The 21372-nt window shown below is 34.9% G+C and overlaps 1 protein-coding gene across 2 annotated transcripts in view; it reads right to left on the bottom strand.

Moving 5' to 3' along the window:
- The window catches only part of LOC116413252 (lachesin-like), a 164632-nt gene that overhangs the window by 16209 nt on the left and 127051 nt on the right, over positions 1-21372 (bottom strand). For both annotated transcript variants that reach the window (XM_052896774.1, XM_052896773.1), the window contains one exon: positions 18981-19194. In XM_052896774.1, the coding sequence (XP_052752734.1) occupies positions 18981-19194 (214 nt within the window). The remainder of the gene's footprint in view (positions 1-18980; positions 19195-21372) is intronic.

Here is a 21372-nt window from a genome sequence, read left to right as displayed (position 1 = left end):
AAACTATTACAAATATTGTGATGTTAAACTAGCTTAAAATAAGCTTCCTCAAAAAATGAACTATTAATTGTAAAAAGTTTTTTCAAATACCGGCTAAGTCTAGAGATGAGCATAATCAAACAAATAAATGAACTCTTCTACTTTTAATTAGAAAAGATCATGTCTTTTTTTTAATTTACAAAAGCCAATTTTTTTTTTATTTATTATTACAAAACTTCCGAATTACACAAAACATGTACTTTTAGCATTCAATTATGACAATACCCGTTAATAACGGGTATTGTCATAATTGAATGCTAAAAGTACATGTTTTGTTCTTAGGTAAAATAACGGGCCGTTATTTTACCTAAGAACTTAACTAATGAACTGATTTAGATTTCTAAATTTCTAATAAAAAAAAAATGAAATATTTTTATTCATGTAAATTTAGATTTAAGCATTTTTTTAATAGTATTTTCTTATTTCATTATTATGTCTTATTTCTTTAATATATTTATGGAAACAAATTAAATTATAATTAATGTAAAGCTAATAGAACAGTAATCAAACAAAGGTACTGACTTGCTGTTAATTTTATCAATTATTGGAAAATAATAAACGATCGATCGTAATTTAATAGCAATATGATTGGAAAAGTTGGCGCCTCCATGTTTAATAAATGAACGAATATGCATTATATTAGTATATTAATTGTAATGTTTTACTATCTTTTTGCGCGCTACTTTGTACGCGGGGATTTCAGAAAGAAAATCAATGAAATAAACCACTTGTAGGTGGCGTATCGAGATTAAACATATACCATGTAGTTTTTTAAGTTCGATCTTCGGGAATGTAACAGTGAAAACTGTATCTAATTTGGCATAGTAATTTTTGCATTATTCCAAAACAAACAGAGACGGACAGACAAACCGACATTATTGTAAAAAAATATTGTTTTACTTTTATTTGCTGTTATTAGGACTCATTACGTATTTTTTTAATATCTCCTATATACATTGTCTAGTTACAACCTATTTTTATTATATTTATCTCACCAGAGGGAGACTTTGTACAAAAATTGTTTGCTTGATCACCTCTATCCCTTCGCGTTTCTACCGTGATATACACAAATACAACTACAAACACAGCCATGCAAGTACAACCGTATTTGTATGGCTGTGTTTCGGTTTGAAGGGTGGGATATGGCAGTGACTTTACAAGGTACAGAGGAATAACATCTAAATCCTCAGGAATAGCAACGCAAGAGGAATAACATGGGTGAAACAGTATACTCTGTTATGTCCATGGTACTTAGTGCTCATGTCTATAGGCGACGGTTACCACTTTCCATCAGGTGGGCCGTCATCTTGTTTGCCATTCTAAGTTGCATAAAAGAAAATTGTTATTATATTGGTATGATAATTTAATAGCGGTCAACCTCTGCTTTAAACAAATGCAGTCATCCAATTATACGAAAACTTGATGATATCGGTCATTACTGTCCACTGTTGAACAAAGGCCTTCTCCTTTTGGAAGGTTTTGCCGGTAGCTGCCACACTTCGCAGGTGAGTTGGGAACTGCAGTTAGGCTTCAGAGCTGTTTTAACATCTTTAACTCTAACTGTGGTTGAAGGACATTGCTGTCCATCCCTCGCCCTCCCTTAGTCGATTCTTCGGAAGTCGAAAAAGAACATTACTTTGGGCATTATAATGTAAATTGAGCCTTGTGAGGGATTTTTTTAATTAATTATAATGGAATGGTAACCCCGCCTGCGCTAACTGTATACGCTGGCGGAGCACCAGTGAGGGATGATAGATGAGACTGAAAAGGCATGTCAGTAAGTCTATCGTGATGAATAGACTTGGAGTGTAGCATGAAGGGTTCCAAGGGAGTCACGTTGATGTTATCCTGACGAAGTATATTGCTAGCAATGGGACCAGTAATCCGCATTACTAACTATCCCTTCCCTTGTGAGTGTATACTGCATGGTTATGCTATAACAAAGCTATTTATTATGATTAATGTTCCTGAATATATGCCAAGAATCATTTTTCACGACACTCAATTAGCTGTGCGGCCATAAAAAGACAACAATACGTAATGAAGCCGAAAACGGGTCGCACTTGTGACGACCGGGGGACCAATACCGCTCCGTTATATACAACTACTCAAAAATGAAGTGTTATATATGTTTTATATTTTATTTTTTAGTGTTTCTACAATTTGCTATGTAAAACATAAAAACATTGCGGAATTTTAAGTTATAAGTAAAAAATTACTGTTTAAGGAAATCATATCCGTCGTAGTACCTGATACAGTATATTGGGGGGAAAGGGATTGTTAGTAATGGAGACTAAAAAACCCATTGCTAGCAATATACCCAACCAGGTCGACCTCCTGGTGGTTCCCCTGGAAACTATCATGGTTAATTCCTGATGCATTCATCATGATGGGCTAACTGGCCTGTTTTCATTCTCATCTATCACCCTTCACTGGTGCTCCGCCAGCGTATCCCGTTAGGGCAGGTGGGGTTACCATTCCATTTTCATCCACCACGATACAGTATATTAGACATATATACAATAAGTCTTTATATAAGTTTATATACGAGAGTAAGGTGAAAAATTCTCGACCTGACCCAGAAATGGGATTCTAGTCAGCAAAATTTTATTTTTCTTGTCTAGATACATGTATTATTAGTTCGTATGACAAGTTTAAACTTGTTCTCTCAAATAGTTTATTTACACATTTTTTTGCAGTAAACGTCGTACATGTTTTTCATTAAAATGGACCTACACACAAGGGTGCGTTGACGATGGAAAAACTGCGGGATTTGGGGTATGATTTGCTCGGTTATGTCCCCTATTCTCCTAATTTGACACCCTCTATTAGCTAGACTTAGACTTCTATTAGCAAACTTGAAGAAATTTGTTCCTGGAAAGCGGTTTATGTCCAATAAAGAAGTTGTGAAGGCCGTAAATAAATATTTTCGGCACCTTTCAGACTCAGTTCTGGAAAGGAATAATGATGTTAGAGAAACGCTGGATTAAGTGTGTTGAACTCAAAGGAGATTATATAGAAAACGAAAAATATTTTTCTATTGAAAATCGCAGTCTTTCATTGTTAGGCCGAGAACTTTTCACCTTACATTCGTATGTATATTTGTATATATATTCATACGTGCCCGTTCTACTTGGCTGAAAATGCATTACGAACGAGTGGTAATGAAAAAAAAACTATTCAAAAATACTTAAATGTAACTTTACTTGAATAAAAATGTTTCTTTTTTTCTTTCTATTGTTTTTTTTTTTTTTATACAAATTAGAATGGCAATCAAGCTGACGGTCCACCTGATGGAAAGTGGTAACCGTCGCTTATAGACATAAGCAGTACCATGGACATAACAGAGTATACTGTTCCGCCCATGATACTCCCCATGCGTTGCCATTCCTAAGGAATCAGATGTTATTCCTCTGTACCCAGTAAATTCACGCCATATCCCACCCTTCAAACCAAACACAGCCATGCAAACACAACTGCTTCACGGTAGAAACACGAATGGGACAGAGATACCCAAGCAAACGACTTTTGTACAAAGTCTCCCACTGGTAATTGCATCTATTTATGTGAGTATATTAAAAAAATGGAGTAATTTCTCCCGTTTTCTCAACATTTCCCTTCACTGCTCTGTTCCTATTGATCATAGCGTGATGAAAAGTACACTATAACCTGTCCAGGAGTATGAAGAATAATTGTACCAAGTTTCGTTAAAATCCGTCGAGTAGCTTTTGTTTCTATAACGAACATACAAACAGACAGACAAACATTTTACTGATTGCATTTTTGGCATCAGTATCGATCACTAATCACCCCCTGATAGTCATTTAGGAAATATATTTCATGTACAGGATTGACTTCTCTACAGATTTATTATAAGTATAGATAAGTATTTCATTATTATTTTTTTAATTTTGCATTTTAATTTTAATTTATAATCTTTAGTCATTTTTGTTCTCTATTAGTCTTATAATTCCTCCGTTATGCCTTGATCAAACACAGTTTTAATTATTTCTCTCCATCCTAATGTTGTCTAGAAAAGATCGCTATTTAGCGATAAGGCCGCCAATTGTTGCCTCTTTATCATGCTTTTATATAATTAAATTTATGTAATTAAATAGAGAATAGAAGAGGCAAAATGCTGGGCCACCTTATACGACATGACGATTTTTTAAGAGCATAGTAGAGGGAAAAATAGAGGGCAAAAGAGGAAGAGGAAGACCGAGGAATAACTACATGGGACAGATAAAGGAAATACTAGGCGTCATGTCGTATAGGGAGATAAAGGATATGGCCTGAGATAGAGCTGGCTGGAGGAAGATGCATGAATTAGTTGCACCGACAAGAGGAAACTCTTAAATGAAAAGAAGAAAATTAAATATTAATTTTGTTTGTTAATATTGTTAATCTTTATTATCTGTAACATTTTTTAAATGTAACAATAAATAGTTTTTATTCGTTTATTTACATACGAAAGCATTTTAACCATACATACATACATACATATCTGTCACGCCTGTCTCCCATTAGGGTAGGCAGAAACAATGGAACGTCAAATGCTTCGATTTGATGTTTGATTTGATTTTTTTTTACCACTTTTGTCTAATATATAATAAATATAGGTATACACATATTATTTAGAAATTAAAATCATCATCATCCCATCAGCCGTTAACCGTCCACTGCTGAACATAAGCCTCCCTTTATTGGGGGGTTCTGGCAGTAGTTGCCATGCTTGGCAGGCGGGTTGGCAACTGCAGTTAGGCTTTGGGGATGTTTTAAGAGAGACGCCGTTGCCCATCCCTCGGCCATTAAGTTCCTTACTTGCCTCTTACAACACCCACGGTAAAGGAAATGGCGGTACCACACGGCTTTGAAATTAATATATATGCACTAATTAAAACATCGTATCTTAGACAGGATTATATATATGCAGTACCATGGACATAACAGAGTATACTGTTTCGCCCATGATACCCCCAGGTGTTATTCCTCTGTACCCAGAAAATTCACTGCCATATCCCACCCTTCAAACCGAAACACAGCAATGCAAACACAACTGCTTCACGGTAGAAACACGAATGAGACAGAGGTAAAGTGACTGAAGGAATAAAGGACCTAAAGTGACTAAAGGAATTAAATTTAATGATCGAGGGATGAGCAGCAGTGCCCCTCTTAAAACATGACCAAAACCTAACTGCGGTTGCCAATCCGCCTGCCAAGCGTGGCAACTATTAGCAGAATCCCCTAAGGAGGAAGTCTATGTTAAACAGTGGACAGTTAACGGCTGATATAATGATGATCATGATGATGAAACGTATAAAAATACAACCGAATTGAGAACCTCCTTTTTTTAAGTCAGTTAAAAATGAAATTGTCATCAATGGCATCAATAAAATCGATTACAAAAATAGAATAGTGAAAATGGATTAAGAATTGGTGATGTAATCGCATAACATAGTAGGATATATAATACGCCGTAAAAAATAAAATGGCGGCCATAAAATGAAAACAATCACACCCACAGAGAATAAAATTTAAATGTCGCGTGAGAATATATTGAGAATCTTGAAAGGTAGATACAAAAATATATTGCATATGAGAATTCAGAATATTTAATACATGAAGACGTACTTTAACCAGAGGGAGCAGAGACTTTTTGTACAAAAGTCGTTTGCTTAGGTACATCTGTCCCATTCGTGTTTCTACCGTGAAGCAGTTATGTTTGCATGACTGTGTTTCGGTTTGAAGGGTGGGATATGGCGTGAATTTACAGGGTACAGAGGAATAACATCTCCTCAGGAATGGCAACGCATGGGGGTATCATGGGCGAAACAGTATCTCTGTTATGTCCATGGTACTGCTCATGTCTATAGACGATTGCTATCAGGTGGGCCGTCAGCTTGTTTGCCATTCTAAGTTGTATAAAAAAAAAACTTTTTTACCTATTTTTGTTTTATAATAATTCTTACTAATATTATGAATATGAAAGTAAGTTTGTTTGTATGTTACCTTATAGCACCTTAATTCGTACTCAGAAAAGTAAAATCCCAATCCAAAAATGAGCAAAACACGACGATAAATACATCGTTTAAGACGCATTTATCGCAACAATGAATTTGCTCTTATTGCTAAGTAATTATAATAATCGCCTATTTCTCAAGCTAGGATATCTTATGTTAGAAGAAGCCAGGCGAGAAAGCCCGAGCCAATTCTTAAAGTTCGTTATTTGATCTAAGAGAAATTAAACTCTAGATTTCGAGTTTACACAATGTGGTTACAATTGCCCTATAGTGATCGTCTTACGTTAGCGGTGCGCGAATGCCAAAGATTTTATTATTCGAATAATTATTAGTAATTACTAATTCTATAATTCAATTACTAAATAAGTAATGTACTAATTTTTGTATCCGAATAATTTTGCTAATTCGAATTCGATTTAAACTAACTAACGATGAAAATAATGTCCTTTCCTTTATCCATTAATGAATGATTTTAGCGTTTAGTAGAAGCGTACAGCGAATGAAATTAGCAATCGAACAAAATTAGTAGTCGAATGTTTTAAAAGTCATTCGAATAATTCGAATGAATTACTCAGTCGAATAATTAGTAGTCTATATATTATTTAATTCGCGCATCGCTATCTTACATAAATATCTCGTTTGGCTTATTTAATTCATCATCAATTAAGAGAAAATCGCCCTTAGCCTTTTTTTCTTTAAATGTCATATTCTAGACAATAATTAATTAATACATTTCTGAACTATTTTTCTGTATAACTGTAACACGCCCCGTTCGTTAGTTGAGGACTATTAAAGGCCCACAAAATTAGCACAAAATCAATTGACGCTGTGCCTCTCTGCCCACAAAGCTCTCTATTGGGGCCACGCACACAAATACCCATGTAGACACGTTTCAGATAATTTGAGAACACTACACTGTGCGCTCGTGATGCATTATTTATATATAATTATCTACAAGAGGCAGATGCTTGTTCGCTACCTACCCAATTAACGGGGAACACAATTTATTTTGTGCAGAAAGGTTAATAGGAAATGATTTTATATACAGTTGTTATAGAGTATCTGACTACCCCATCAAGGTTTACAAGCGTGAGCAGATTTTTTTGCGAGTAGTTGCCACGCTTAGCAAGCGAGTTGGTAACCGCAATTTGGCTTTTGGTGATCTTTCAAGAGTTACAAGGTTCCCCATCACTCGATCATTAAGTTCCCTTAGTGGTCTCTTATAACACTCACGAAAAAGTAAGTGATAGACCAATCTATGCCGGGACCATATGCATGTATATACATATATACATTGCACTAAAGTAAACATAACTTAAATAAAAAGTAAACAACATTGAAAAGCTAACTAAGTACATATATTGGGGGAAAGGGATTGTTAGTAATGGAGACTGAGAATCCCATTGCTAGCAATATACCCAACCAGGTCGATCTCCTCGCGGTTCTCCCCGGAAACTATCATGGTTAATTCCTGATGAATTCACCATGATGGACTAACTGGCCTGTTTTAATTCTCATCTATCACCCCTCACTGGTGCTCCGCCAGCGTATCCCGTTAACGCAGGCGGGGTAACCATACCATTTTCTCCCATCAAAAAAAAAGTACATATTGAACACTGACTTCATACTCGTGTAAGACTATCGTTTTATACTGACAAAATTTTCAAGGTCGCCTTTATAATTAAGGCGACTTTGAAAATTGAAGGCTTCTGACATAGCGTGTCGGATAACGTCTATATGACAGAAATACATGACATATTGTTCCTCTGTATCTACTTTATCACTTTCATGAACATGACGCGAATGGCATTCGTTTTTGAATAAGCCAAATATGAATGAATGAATGAGTATACTTTATTTGTATTATACAATATAGGGAATAAGCAAGAAAATTAATAAATGTAACGATACAGTTATATAAGTACATTAAGGCGGTCTTATTGCTGAAAGAAGTCTTTTAAAGGCAACCTTAGGGTAATAGACTAAATGTTGTTCAAGTAGGTATTTTAATATTGTATAATTAAGTAAGTAAAACATTAAGGAAAATAATTACAAGTACAAGGAAAACATATACATATATAACATGAAATTAATAATTTTATAAATAAATAAATAAAGAATAATATTTTTTTAATTTAGAAGTTTAGGCTGGAACTCGATCTATGGATGCCGAGATAGCAGTCAAACGTCGTCCAACTGAACTGTCTACGCTCAACGTGATTTACTGTTAAACATTCAACTTTATAAACTTTCACATAATATTAAGAGGATTATGTTTGCCCTCAAATTCCGCCCCTCTTCACCAATCACACCACAAATATAGTGACTGTAAGCTCACGTAATACCGAGGGAACGATGTAAAATCTATTTCAGTAAGGTCCATTATTCAAATGTATCCTATAATCTTCAATTAATTAATCCCCGATACCTCAATAAATCGAACACGGGAATTCGATAATCTGTGGAAGATTCCAATGTCCTGAAAAGGGTATTTTGCGGTAAAAAGAGGAAAGTCTATTAATTGTATGAGATATTTTATTTATTTGTTCCCTCCTCCTCTGAAATTTGGTAAGGGGAGGATTCTTTTCCCCCTTGACGTAAAATTTACTAGTAAGATTTTAGATAATTAAATTTATTTTATAATTTAAACTCTGTCGATTTTGATGGCGTAGCAGTTTAAAATACAAGTTTTACTTCGTTTAGAACTAGATGGGGAATGGTGTACGTACAATCATCATCGTCATCATATCAGCCGTTAGTTGATCACTGCTAAACATAAGCCTTCTCCAAAAGGGACTTTTGTCATTAGTTGAGTTTGTACAAACGTCGATCGCTTAGGTACCTCTGTCCCATTCGTGTTTCAACCGTAAAGCAGTTGTGTTTACATGGCTTTGTTTCGGTTTTGAAGGGTGGGATATGGCGTGAATTTACTGAGCACGGAGGAATAACACCTGAGTCCTCAGGAATGGCAACGCATGGGGGGTATCATGAGCGAAACAGTATACTCTGTTATGTCCATGATACTGCTCATGTCTATAGGCAACGGTTGCCACTTTCCAACAACGGTTAGCTTGTTTGCCATTCTAAGTTGCATAAAAAAAAAGTTGACACGCTTGGCAGGCAGGCTTTTTTTAATGGATAATAATGGAATGGTCATCTCTCCTGCGTTAACGGTATACGCTGGCAGAGCACCAGTAAAGTATGATAAGTAAGGATGATAAAGCAAGTCAGTTAGCCCATCGTGACGAATTCAACGATAAATTAGTCACGATAGTTTCCAAGGGAAACCACGTGGAAGTCGACTGATAAGGTATATTGATATCAATGGGGACTAACTTCCCCATTACTAATAATCCCTTCCGATATCGCACCACGAGGATGGGCCAGTGACTCCATCTATACAGAGTATACCGCTCGTGCTCCGCGTACACATAAGTTTGCCAACTTTTACATGAACCGTATCGTAACAATATGCAATGGCCTTTCCCCTGGTGTATTTCCTTCGTCCTCGGAACTTTCAAACATATCGTAAAAATCACTTAGTGAGCCAGCATAGTGTGGACAACCATTGAGACTGGAACCTTCTCTTTTCAATTGGTTGTATTCATGGACCATGGCGTCTCTGTGTTCGTTTAAAATGGTGTGGTCACATATTGTGCGATAATAAAAAAAAAGGAATAAAAGTTAACGTGACGTTTTCATTACTGTTTTGCGTATTTTTTTTTATTTTGGTGACGCAATCTCTCAAATTATTTATACAAAAGATTTACCAGTATAACCCAACCGATCTCTCTCGTTTCGAACTAGATAACGAAACTTTTTGTATCGCCTAAAAAAGCTCCAATATTTATAAGTCCACAAAATGGCCGAATGTTCGGGCTTCGCTCATTTTCCGTTTACCGAGATAAAATCGTTTCCGCGTGAGGCCGAAACAAATAACCAATAATAATAAATAATAACTGTTTATGTTATGTTTATTGCCCGACTTCCCATCAAAAGGAGGGTAATGTGTTTCACTGTAATGTACATATACGTTTATTTATTCGAACATTAAACCTAAATGGCTGATATAATGGGTGCCTATTCGGCATTGGGTTCGTTTTTTATCGGATTTTACAACGTATTTGATTTTCTTTTAAATGTTTCGTATTGCGATTAGCTTTATCACCAAAAACGTAAAAGTTAAAATCTTTAACTATCACATTTTCCAATTTCGCGCTAAGCTCAAGTAGCTTCCTATTCGTTTTTACTGGAATACTCAAATTCTTTTACTGCTCCACAATATTTTATTTAACTCCTCTTCCCCTCACTATCTGAAGGAGCTGTTTCATTTTCTACATCATACCATTCATTATTTTATATATTAGGCGATATCTTCGTCTTTTCTTTTCATAATTGTACACGCAAAGGCTAAAGCCTACATCAATTTAATGTTGATGTAATTCGACCACGTACGTCTAAGTTTAGCAAAACCTATTTATGTCGCTCTATTAAAATGTGGGAAAAGGGATTGGCAGTAAAAGTAAGGTCTAAAAGCCCTATTTTTTTAATGGGTAAAAATGGAATGGTAATCCCGCCACACTATCGGTATACGCTAGCGGAGCACCAGTAAGAATTCCACATGGTTTTCCCTGGAATCCATTGTGGTTAATTCTTGTTAAATTTATCACGATGGGCCAACTGACCTTCTTTCATTCTCACCTATTATCACTGGTGCCCCGCCAGCGTAGACCCATAGCGCAGGCAGGGTTATCTTACCATTTTCACCCTTAAAAAAACTATTCAAATATAGAACGATCTCCTATCCTGTATTTTGCCTCTAACTTACAATCTTGGGATCTTGAAAAGAAATGTCAAAAAGCAGCTCGTAAGCCGACATACTGCAGTCAAGCAGTGATTTAGGTTCATCTAGCTTACGGGTTTATCTTGTTCATAGATTGTACAAGGAATCTTGCGTCTACAGGAATTTGTCAAATCACGGCATGTGAAGCTATCATAAAAAAATTATACTTATATTAGTATTTTTTCCACATTTACTTCCATTTAAATTCCATAACAATTTAATGTCATGATTGAGGATCCATCGACTCATAGTAATAACCCTATTTCTTAAACAACTTTAATTACAACTACTATCTACCCTATTATGTATTATAATCGTAATCATATTTATTCTTACAACATCTTCGATAACACGAATTAACACAAACATCCGTTAAACCAATTTTAATTCGCACAATAAAACAACATGAACCCGGCCGTTAATTTACGAGATAATCAAATATTTATCTTCGAAATATGTTGAGCGATAAATCTAGCCGAATTAAGGCCGGGGCTTGCCGTGTTTCGCTGTTGAAGGGGTGCTACTATAAAACATATAGTTTTAGAGTTATCAGCAAAGTTTTGAATCCAATACTCAGGTAATATGAGTAAAATAACAACAGAGAACACTGAGAGCCAGTGTATGTTTGAAATTGTAATTCAAAATAGAGATTAAAGGGCTGTAGATAGATTGTATTGTTAATAATGTGGACTACCGGTCCGATTGCTGGCAATATGCCCAACTAGGCCGACCTCCACATGGTTCCCCCTGGAAACCATCGTGCTGAATTCCAGGTGTATTCATCACGATGGGGTAACTGACCTGCTTTTTCATTCTCACCTATCATCCCACACTAGTGCCCCACCAGCATATACCTTAAACGCAGGCGGAATTACCATTTCATTTTCACCAATAAAAAAGAATCCGATATGTTCTTTGGGGAAAATAATATACCCTGTCATGTTGACTTCCACATGGTTCCTCCTGGAAACCATCGTGCTGCATTCCAGCTATAGTCATCACGATGGACTAACTGACCTGCTTTTTCATTCTCACCGATCATCCCTCACTGGGGCCCCGACAGCGTATACAGTTAACGCAGGCGGGGTTACCATTCCATAATCATCCATCAAAAGAACATCAAAAGAACCTGCGATAGAAGTGGAACTCGAAGAATCGTAAGTTCGCTTTTCCTATTTTTTTTAATACTGTTACGTTATTAATATTTGAATTATAATTCAAACGAAATTGGTAATTGAATATTTCCCAACATTAAAACCGAAAAGAAACCCAAGTTCAAGGTACCATTAATACACCACGTTTGTGACCGTAATAAATATTGCGTGCAAAATAACTTTGAAATAACATAAAAGACCTTTTAAATACGTAGAAAATATAGTGACCTTGATAGAAAGGCTTAAAAGCATAATGGTACAATACAAAGACGTATTATTTGAAATTCAACAGGGATTACTAAGCAGAAATATTAAAAATGATGTTTTGCATCTAGATGGTGCATCCAATGTCAAAAATATCCCGAAAACGTGTTCTTTTCAGATTCTTGAGTGACGATCCAGTGCAGGCAAACACAGCAGAACAACCTTCCACTAGATGGAGTGACGACCTCAAATGCATTGCAGAGAATCAGTGGATATAGATAGATCGTAACAGTTCCTAATCTATGGAGGATACTTATCCGATTGAAGTTATATTATAAGAATTTACTTATTAATAATAGTACTATTGCAAAAATAAAAATTAGTTACATTATCATTGTCTGATTTAAAGCAAGGGTCATATACAAAGTTTAAGAAATTAAATTTACTATTCTATAAAATAAAAAGACCTAATAATATATACACATAATTTTATATACTAAAAAACATCATACTACCATTAATAATCACCATAGTAATATTTTTACAGTATAAATTTAAATAGTTGATATGATGATGATTACAGATTATATTCTACCTCAAGACACAAGGTACTTTAATTATTTTGAAATTTTCTTTAATGTATTTTTAATATTCTTTAATGTATTTTAAATTTTCTTTAATGTATTTTAAATTTTCTTCAATGTATTTTAAATTTTGCATGCCAAATTGTGGCGAAAATTGTGGACTTATCCTATTATTATTACTGTATTAAAGATTATTTTAAAATATAAACATAATTTTATAAAATGATTTGATGTAAGGATTTGACAATAAGAATATTAAATAAAATATAAATATAAATTTGTAATTTCAATATAATAAAACCAAATACAATTTAATATATGATTACCCCCATGGGGTGCTGCATGTTAAGTACTTATTTATAGTAAAATAAGCAAGCAAGCAAATAAATATGATTTGATTTGATTTATACAAATATACAAGCGAGAGAATCCGCAGAAAATAACTAGTACTTGATAATCCTCTTTCTAGACGAGACGTTTATTTTGTTAAACATAAAAATTACGCATATCTGTACACGTCACAAACGAGTAACTCCATAACGGGGTTTTGTATAAAAATATAGTAATATATAAAATATTGGGGCATTATCTCAACCCAATTTCAGAAAGTCGTGTATGTGAATATTTTTTCCACGGAGAAACGTTTGGCATCCGTGATCGTTAAAGATAAGGGGGAAGCCAAGCAAGTGTAGGGTTCCCTACGTAAATAAAAGGAAGTTAAACCGTTATACAAATACAGATAATGAAAAACAATACTGTCTACTTAGATTATATAGACAGAACATCGAGTCTCAAAAAAAGGTCAACTTTTTGTCAGCTAATTGTCAAATTAGCTGATTCGTTTTTTTATGACTATTCTATATATTTACGCATAAAATGTATCTTGACGTATTATTTAATAAATAAACTTAGTATTTACGCATTAAAAAGATGCAGAATTTATGTGACAAAATAAATATGGAAGTTATAAAGACATCACTTATTAATCACGTAAAATTGTATGAAAAAAAACACCCGTTTTTCTCAAAACATTTCTATGGGGACACTCTATCAATATAATATAAGAACGTCTTATCTTTTTTTTTATTTTATTAGTTCATAACTCCGATAGTTATAAATAAACTTATATTTTTTTTCCTAACAGGAAATACTTATAGATTAAGTTCTATATAAATTATATTCAAATAGGTTGATTAATTTAGTTGAAAGTGAAATAAACTAGTTTTTCCACAATTTTAATTAGTTTTTTTTTTTTTATTTTGTGGAAAACAATCTTAATAATTATTGTCTTTAAAAAGTATACGAATTATGTTTCTTTTCTTTTTGAAAAATTTACTGAAAAAACATAGTATTTATATTGAGTATTACTTTTCCGCCTGATACTTATACTTCGTACGCATAGATTTCCGAAGTAGAAAAACCGATGAACAGACAATTTCTATGTGACGTATCAAGATTAAATATATACCAAACTTTAAGTCAGACCTTCAGGAACGTAACTGACAGTGACTAGCAATCAGGTTTAATTTGATGTAATAGTTTTTGTGTGATACCAAAACAAACATACAGACGGACAGACATAGTAGAGACAAAAACAAGTACATGGCTGCATATGCCGTGTAAAAATAGGATTCTCATTTTATAGTTTAGAGAAAAAAAAAATTTTTATACAACTTAGAATGGCAAATAAGCTGACGGCCCACCTAATGGAAAGTAGTAACCGTCGCCTATAGACATGAGCAGTACCATGGACATAACAGAGTATACTGTTTCGCACATGACCCCCCCCCCCCCCCCGTTGCCATTCCTGACGATATCAGGTATTATTCGTCTATACCCTGTAAATTCACTACCATATCTCAGTCTTCAAACCGAAACACAGCCATGCAAACACAACTGCATCACGATAGAAACACGAATGGGACAGAGGTGCCCAAGCAAACGACTATTATTATACAAAGTTTCCCTCTGATTAAATATAATAGGATAACAGACGTCTAACGTATTCGTTATTGGGCCAAGATAAAGATATTGTAACTAAAATATACAGATCTTTCTATATACTACTCATTCCTATTAACTAACAACCCCCAGGCTTCGCAATGGTAGTAAAGCATATATGTTTATATTTACTGCATCAGCTTGTTGCGTCGAGTATGATTTAGATGGGTACAGATAAGAATATGTTACATTCTTAAAGGAAAGACATATGCCATCGCGAATTTTTTGTAGACCTATAAAAGAGAAACAGTCCCATCATACATTGTTTTATCATATCTGAAACGGATTAGGCAGCATTTTTGGGAGCTTTTCCCAAAGGGGATGATTTTTTCTTACATTTTCAACAATCATCAACATATTTCAATAAATTTAGACAAAACTATAATGTATTATACGCTTGAACCTTCCTCAAGAATTGTTCTTTGGATAAATAAAAACCCTATGAAAATTTATTAATTGAATTTAAAATTACACACTCAGATTTGTAATCAACATACAAAAAACTCACTAACGAATTTAACAAAAAAAAACTTCCCGTCCCATGGTATTATGGATACAAATGAATCGGCTTAAATAGGAATTTGGACCCATTGATCTTGTCCCCGGGAACACGTGCTTCGAACTCCCAGTAGTACCTTGCGGATTATCAAAGTCTTAGATTGAAATGAGCTTGACGTTTGTAGTCATTAATTTATGTATGGTTAAGAACTGGTTTCAGTTAGCGCTGTAGAGGCATTTTAAATGTTTTTTTTTTTGATGAGTGAAAATAGTATGGTAGCCCCGCCTGCGCTAACGGGATATGCTGGCGGAGCACCAGTGAAGGGTGATAGATGAGAATGAAAGCAGGCCAGTTAGCCCATCATGATAAATTCATCACAAATTAATCATGATAGTTTTCAGGGGGAACCGCGAGGAGGTCGACCTGATTGGGTATATTGCTAGCAATGGCATTCTCAGTCTCCATTACTAACAATCCCTTTCCCCTCCCCTAAATGATATTTAGGTAGAGGAAAACGATTATTAAAACTGGGTACTTGTGGCCTAATTGCTAGCAATTATCAGGTCAAACTTTACGCGCTTACCAGAACTTTACCAGAACTAACTTGACTTTATGTTTAACTATCATTAATCACTGCTACTCCTCTAATGTATACCGTTAATGCAGTTAACATCATATTTTCAACCCATCAAAAAGACAGTAGGTTTCATAATATATTTTACAACACAGTGGGCAAACGACATGCGGCTCACCTGATGGTAAGTGAATAGCGCCGCCCATGATCACCTACAACACCAAAGCCATTGCAAGTGTGCTGCCGCACTTTTAAAAAGGAATATGTTCTTTTCTTGAAGGTTATGTTGTCGTATCGGTTCGAAAATACTGCTGCTGGAAGTTGATTCCAAAGGGTGGTTGTGCGTGGAAAAAAGTACTTTGAATAACACAGAGTAGCAGGCCGCCACTCTCCAGATGATTAGAGTGAAACTTTAGTTTATGACGGGTTGTACGATGATGAAAATCAGCAGCAAGTATCAATCCAAACAATTCCTTCCCATGATAAATTCGGTAGAAGATGTACAGAGATGCAACATCTCTACGCAGTTTCAGTGGGTCGAGGCGGACAGTAAGGCGCTGATCATCAATTTATCAGGGGAAAGGCATTTTTTATTAGATTAGTAATGACATCTAACTACCCCATTACTAGCCATATACCCTATCAGATTAACCACCACGAGTGTGAAACAGCGATAGTTTCTCGGATGGGGTGACCCGAAAACCATCGCGGTTAACTGTTGTTGAATCCGTCACGATGAGCTAACTGACCCATTTCATTCTCACCTATCATTTCTCACTGGTACCTCGCCAGTATATATCGATAGCGAAGGAGGGCTCACTATTTCATTTACTCTCATTAAAAAAAAATATTATCGTTGTAAAAAATATTTGCAATTTTTATTAATATACGTCAAACTCAAAATCACAAAAAGATATCGCAAAAATAAAAAAAATACCCTACAATAAAATTTCAAGTCTAGTAATTTTCGCACAGTATGCACACCTACCTATGTTTTATTATATACAAAGGTCACACGAGGTCATCCACTTCTATAGTTACTTGATATTATCCAGTTGTTGTTTTGTCTACAAAGTTCTTTTCATTATTTTAGTAATATTAAATCAAAGGATAGAATATGTTTTTTTAATAGAATATCAACAACTTTAACTACATTTTTTTTTACAAAATTTTACCATTAATAGACTGTAATTTTCCTTGAAAAAAAATAAAAAAAAATAATGTATTAATTAGCTCTGTAGATTCCGGCATAAAATGAGCCACCCCTTCTTTTCCCGTGGGTGTTGTAAGAGGCGAGAGAGCTTATGGTGGAGGGATGGGCAACAGCATCGCTTAAAAAATCGACAAAAGCCACAGGTTGTGTGATCTACATATAATACGTAATTTATAAGTATCTAAACTCTGGAATCTTGAATATAATTATAAAAAAATACATATTAATAGAAAAAAATTTACACACAAAAAGCATATATTTTATCTAAAAATCCGGTACATATTTAAATTAAAGACAAATATTAGTTAGTTAATAGGACAAGATAGAGTCCACATAGAGTCTGAATACTTACCATCAATATAGGACTTTATATCCATACATATATTGTTTATATTTTTTTTTTATAGATTAATGCCCATGTCATAAAAAATCATGGCGAAAAAATATTACCAGCGTAAAATATGCAACTTTTTGATAGGATACGACTTTTTATTCAGGTCGTAAAGAGATACGGAGGGATGTATGAATATTTTATACATTATAAAAGATTATACATACATATACTCATACATTTATTTTAATAGATATTACTTTTATAAATATATAGCTTATAGCTATATATTTATACCGGTAGACCCGGTCTGCGCTATTGGTATACATTGGCAGGGCAGTAGTGAGGGATGATGGATATCCAGAGAGAGATCAGATATCCTTTGTACAAAAGTCGTCTGCTTGAATCAGGGTTACTATATAAAATTATTGATTAACCCAAATGGCAATTTTTTTTCCAAATCGATACCATTTCCTTAATATTCTCCCAATTACAAATTTATGTCAATCTTTACTACATTTTACTATGTATCCATAAAGCGAATGACAAAAAAAACTTACCTTTGATTGATATGTTTTGTTATATTTATATACCGCTAGATAGTTTATAAATACTAAAGTAAAAAGAGAAATTAAATTTTGTCAAAAAAAAAATTTACAAATATCTTCAAACCCAAATGAATGAAAAGTGAATCACTTTTCTCCAAACAATTCTTCACGTATTTTATTTCTGTAAAATTTTGCCCAAAATTACCAAAATTACGAAAAACATACCCAATTCAGCAACGCTGGTTTGGGTACCTATATCATATCCCTATTTCTGATATTAAATAGCTGTACTTGGATGAATGTATTTCGATTTGAAATGTGAGGGTATGATAGTGCTACCCAAGATAGGGCAAAGTGGGGAAGAAACATCAAAAAAACCGACTTTGTCTATTGTCAAACCGAAAAAGAAGAATAACTAGTCTTTGTTTAAAACTAGACTTCGTAAAAATTTGGCGGGAAATTTAAATTTGGAACGTTTAGTATTTTATCATGAACAAAGCTATTGTTAAACAAAAGACAATTTATGATATTTTTACTGTGCAATAAATTATCATTATTTATGATCCAGTTATCGTATACTTCAGCGGAACTCCAAATATTGTGTTACGAACGGCATTTTCATAAAGTTATGAAAAATTCCACATTTACCAGGATAATCGGGGATTTTCATTTGCTGACTCATATTTTGATCTTTCGTAGAACAAGTCTTAAACATGCGTCTATGCGGTACTTCATTTGTTTGCAGGATGAGACTCTACAATGAAATTACTCTGTAATTTCATAACTTAACTAACATACGGGAACATAACCCAATAGTCCTCACGAAGAGTATCATAAGCATCACAGTCTATACTATGATGTCCATGGTACTATTCATGTCTATAGGTGACGGTTACCACTTACTATCGTATAGGCTACAAGCTTGTCTACCATTCTAAGTATCATAAAAAAATAAACAGTTAGTACTTACCAACAACAGTAAGATGCACCCGCCTGACCAAAGGCGGATGCGTCGATATCTGACACTCGTAGAATCCTTCGTCTCTTTCATTCACGTACTGTATGAGCAGGCGCCAATCATTCGGATGCTCGAAGGCTAGTGAGTATCTCGAATCAGCTGAGTATGTATGAGTGCCGAAGGACAGGAGATGCAAATCTTCACCACGACGCCGGACCCAAGAGATCTGGAAAGAGGAGTAGTATATAAATATTTAATTTATTTTAATGAATGATAATGGAATAGTAATCTTATTTGTATTACTGGGTTACAGTATTTGGATACTAATGAGGAAGAAATCATGTCAGTTAGCACATGGTTACGAATCGACCAGAAATAACCATGATGGTTTCTATAAAAAACGTGTGGATGCCGCCCTGAATCTATATTCCTAGTAAGGGAAACGTCTTTACTAACAATTCCTGTAAAGCTTTACCATAATTAATGTAACTGTTTAAAATATAATTTATTAGGGCATACACTGGAAGAACATGCTCCTATCTAGGGCATATGGGCAAAAAAATTAAAAAATAAATAATGCACTAAAAAGTGCGCAGTTTTTTTTTCTAATAGACAAAAAGATGAACTCAAGTTTGACGGATTCATTAAAAGTTATCACCATTATGATAACCAAGGGAACTACATGAAGGTTGACTAGCTAGTAATGGGGACGTTAGTCCCGGTTACTAACAATATCCACAAAATTTTGTCCCGATTGAAATACCTAACTTTAATATAATAAAATTCAACAGATAGCATTTTGTCTTCACCTATCGATCATTGGTGGGGGGAAAGGTATTATTAGTAATAAGATCTCAAAGCCCTATCACTAGCAATAAAACCTATAAAGTCGACCTCCACGCCTGGAATTCCCTGGAATTATTTCCCCTGGAAACCATCGTTCTTTCTTTTTGAATTCTTTTGGAATTCATCACTATAGGTGCTGAATTCACTAACCATCTTTCAAACTTACCTATTATCTCTCACTGGTACCCTGCTAGCGTATATCGATAGTGCAGGCGGGGTTACCATTCCATATTCACCCATTAAAAAAAACTCTCATTGATACCCTACCAGCGTAAACTAATAGCGAAAGTACCCCACTCTATTTCCATTTTATTTTTATGAATAAAAAAAATTATTCATTAGGGCACACACACGTCGAACAGGCCCCTACCCAGGGCAATCGGGCAAAAATAATACCGCTTCAAATTATCGCGTCGCACAGCCTGTAAGAAGAGAGCTTTAGTGCAATAAAGAGTGCGCGGGTTCGGCCGCTCGGTCGCCTCGGGACTGGAGTATTGAATTTACATAACGTTGAAAGGATCCAAAGGGCTATTAGAATTAATGGGTTTATTGGATTTGACCACGCCGCAATAAACAGTTATGTGGTCGGGGAAAAACATTTTATTTTAGTAAGTAAATTCCGGCTACCAAAAAGAAGGTAATAATTTTCTAGTGTATGTATAATTTTATAAAGTAAGGTATCGTTAGGTTCGTCTTTATCATGGAAGTATTTTAAACCACAACATTGAAGTTAGTAAAAAATATTGCGGGCATAAATAGTCAATAGTTTGGTTTTACTCCGAAAATATGGAAACGCGACTTTGATAGTGAAGTAACTAATCATTGTCATTATAATTTCAGCCATTAACCGTCCATTGCTGGACATAAGCCTCCTCTATAGACTCCCATAAAGAACGGTCCTGAACCACCTGCGTCCACTGACTCCCTGCAATGCATTTCAGGTCGTTATTCCATGTAGTGGGAGTCGTCCTACACTGCGTTTGGCCATATGCGGTTGCCACTCAAGAACCTTCTTCTCCATCGGTTGTCGGTTCTTCGAACTATATGACCAGCTCATTACCATTTCAGCTTGCTTATCCTTCCCATCATCATCATATCAGCTGTTAACTATCCACTGCTGAACATAGGCCTTCTATTTTGGTGTTTCTGCCAATAGTTTTTAGATTGGCAGAAACAGATTGATTGGCAGTTAGATTGGGGACCACAGTTAGCGTAAAATAAATTAACAAACAGAAAACTATTATTGATTAATATATTGAACAATCTCCTATCAGTAAATCACCAACACCATGGTTAGATAACATAGTACGGATGACGGGAAAATAGTAGATGAGGTTAGCACAGAACCATTTCAAGTGGCGCGACAACCAGTTCACGGCCCACCTGATGGAAAGTGCTAACTGTCGGCAATAGACATGAACAGTACAGTGGGCAAAACAGAATATACGGTGTCATCTATAATACCCCTCATGCGCCCCTGATGCCATCCCTGGGGACTAAGGTGATATGCCACTATACCCAATAATTTCACTGTCATAATCCCACCCTTCAAAGTGAA

Source organism: Galleria mellonella, unplaced genomic scaffold (assembly GCF_026898425.1).
Source record: "Galleria mellonella isolate WM207_F2 unplaced genomic scaffold, CSIRO_AGI_GalMel_v1 utg332, whole genome shotgun sequence".
Lineage (NCBI taxonomy): Eukaryota > Metazoa > Arthropoda > Insecta > Lepidoptera > Pyralidae > Galleria > Galleria mellonella.
This window is presented reverse-complemented; position numbering and strand designations above follow the sequence as displayed.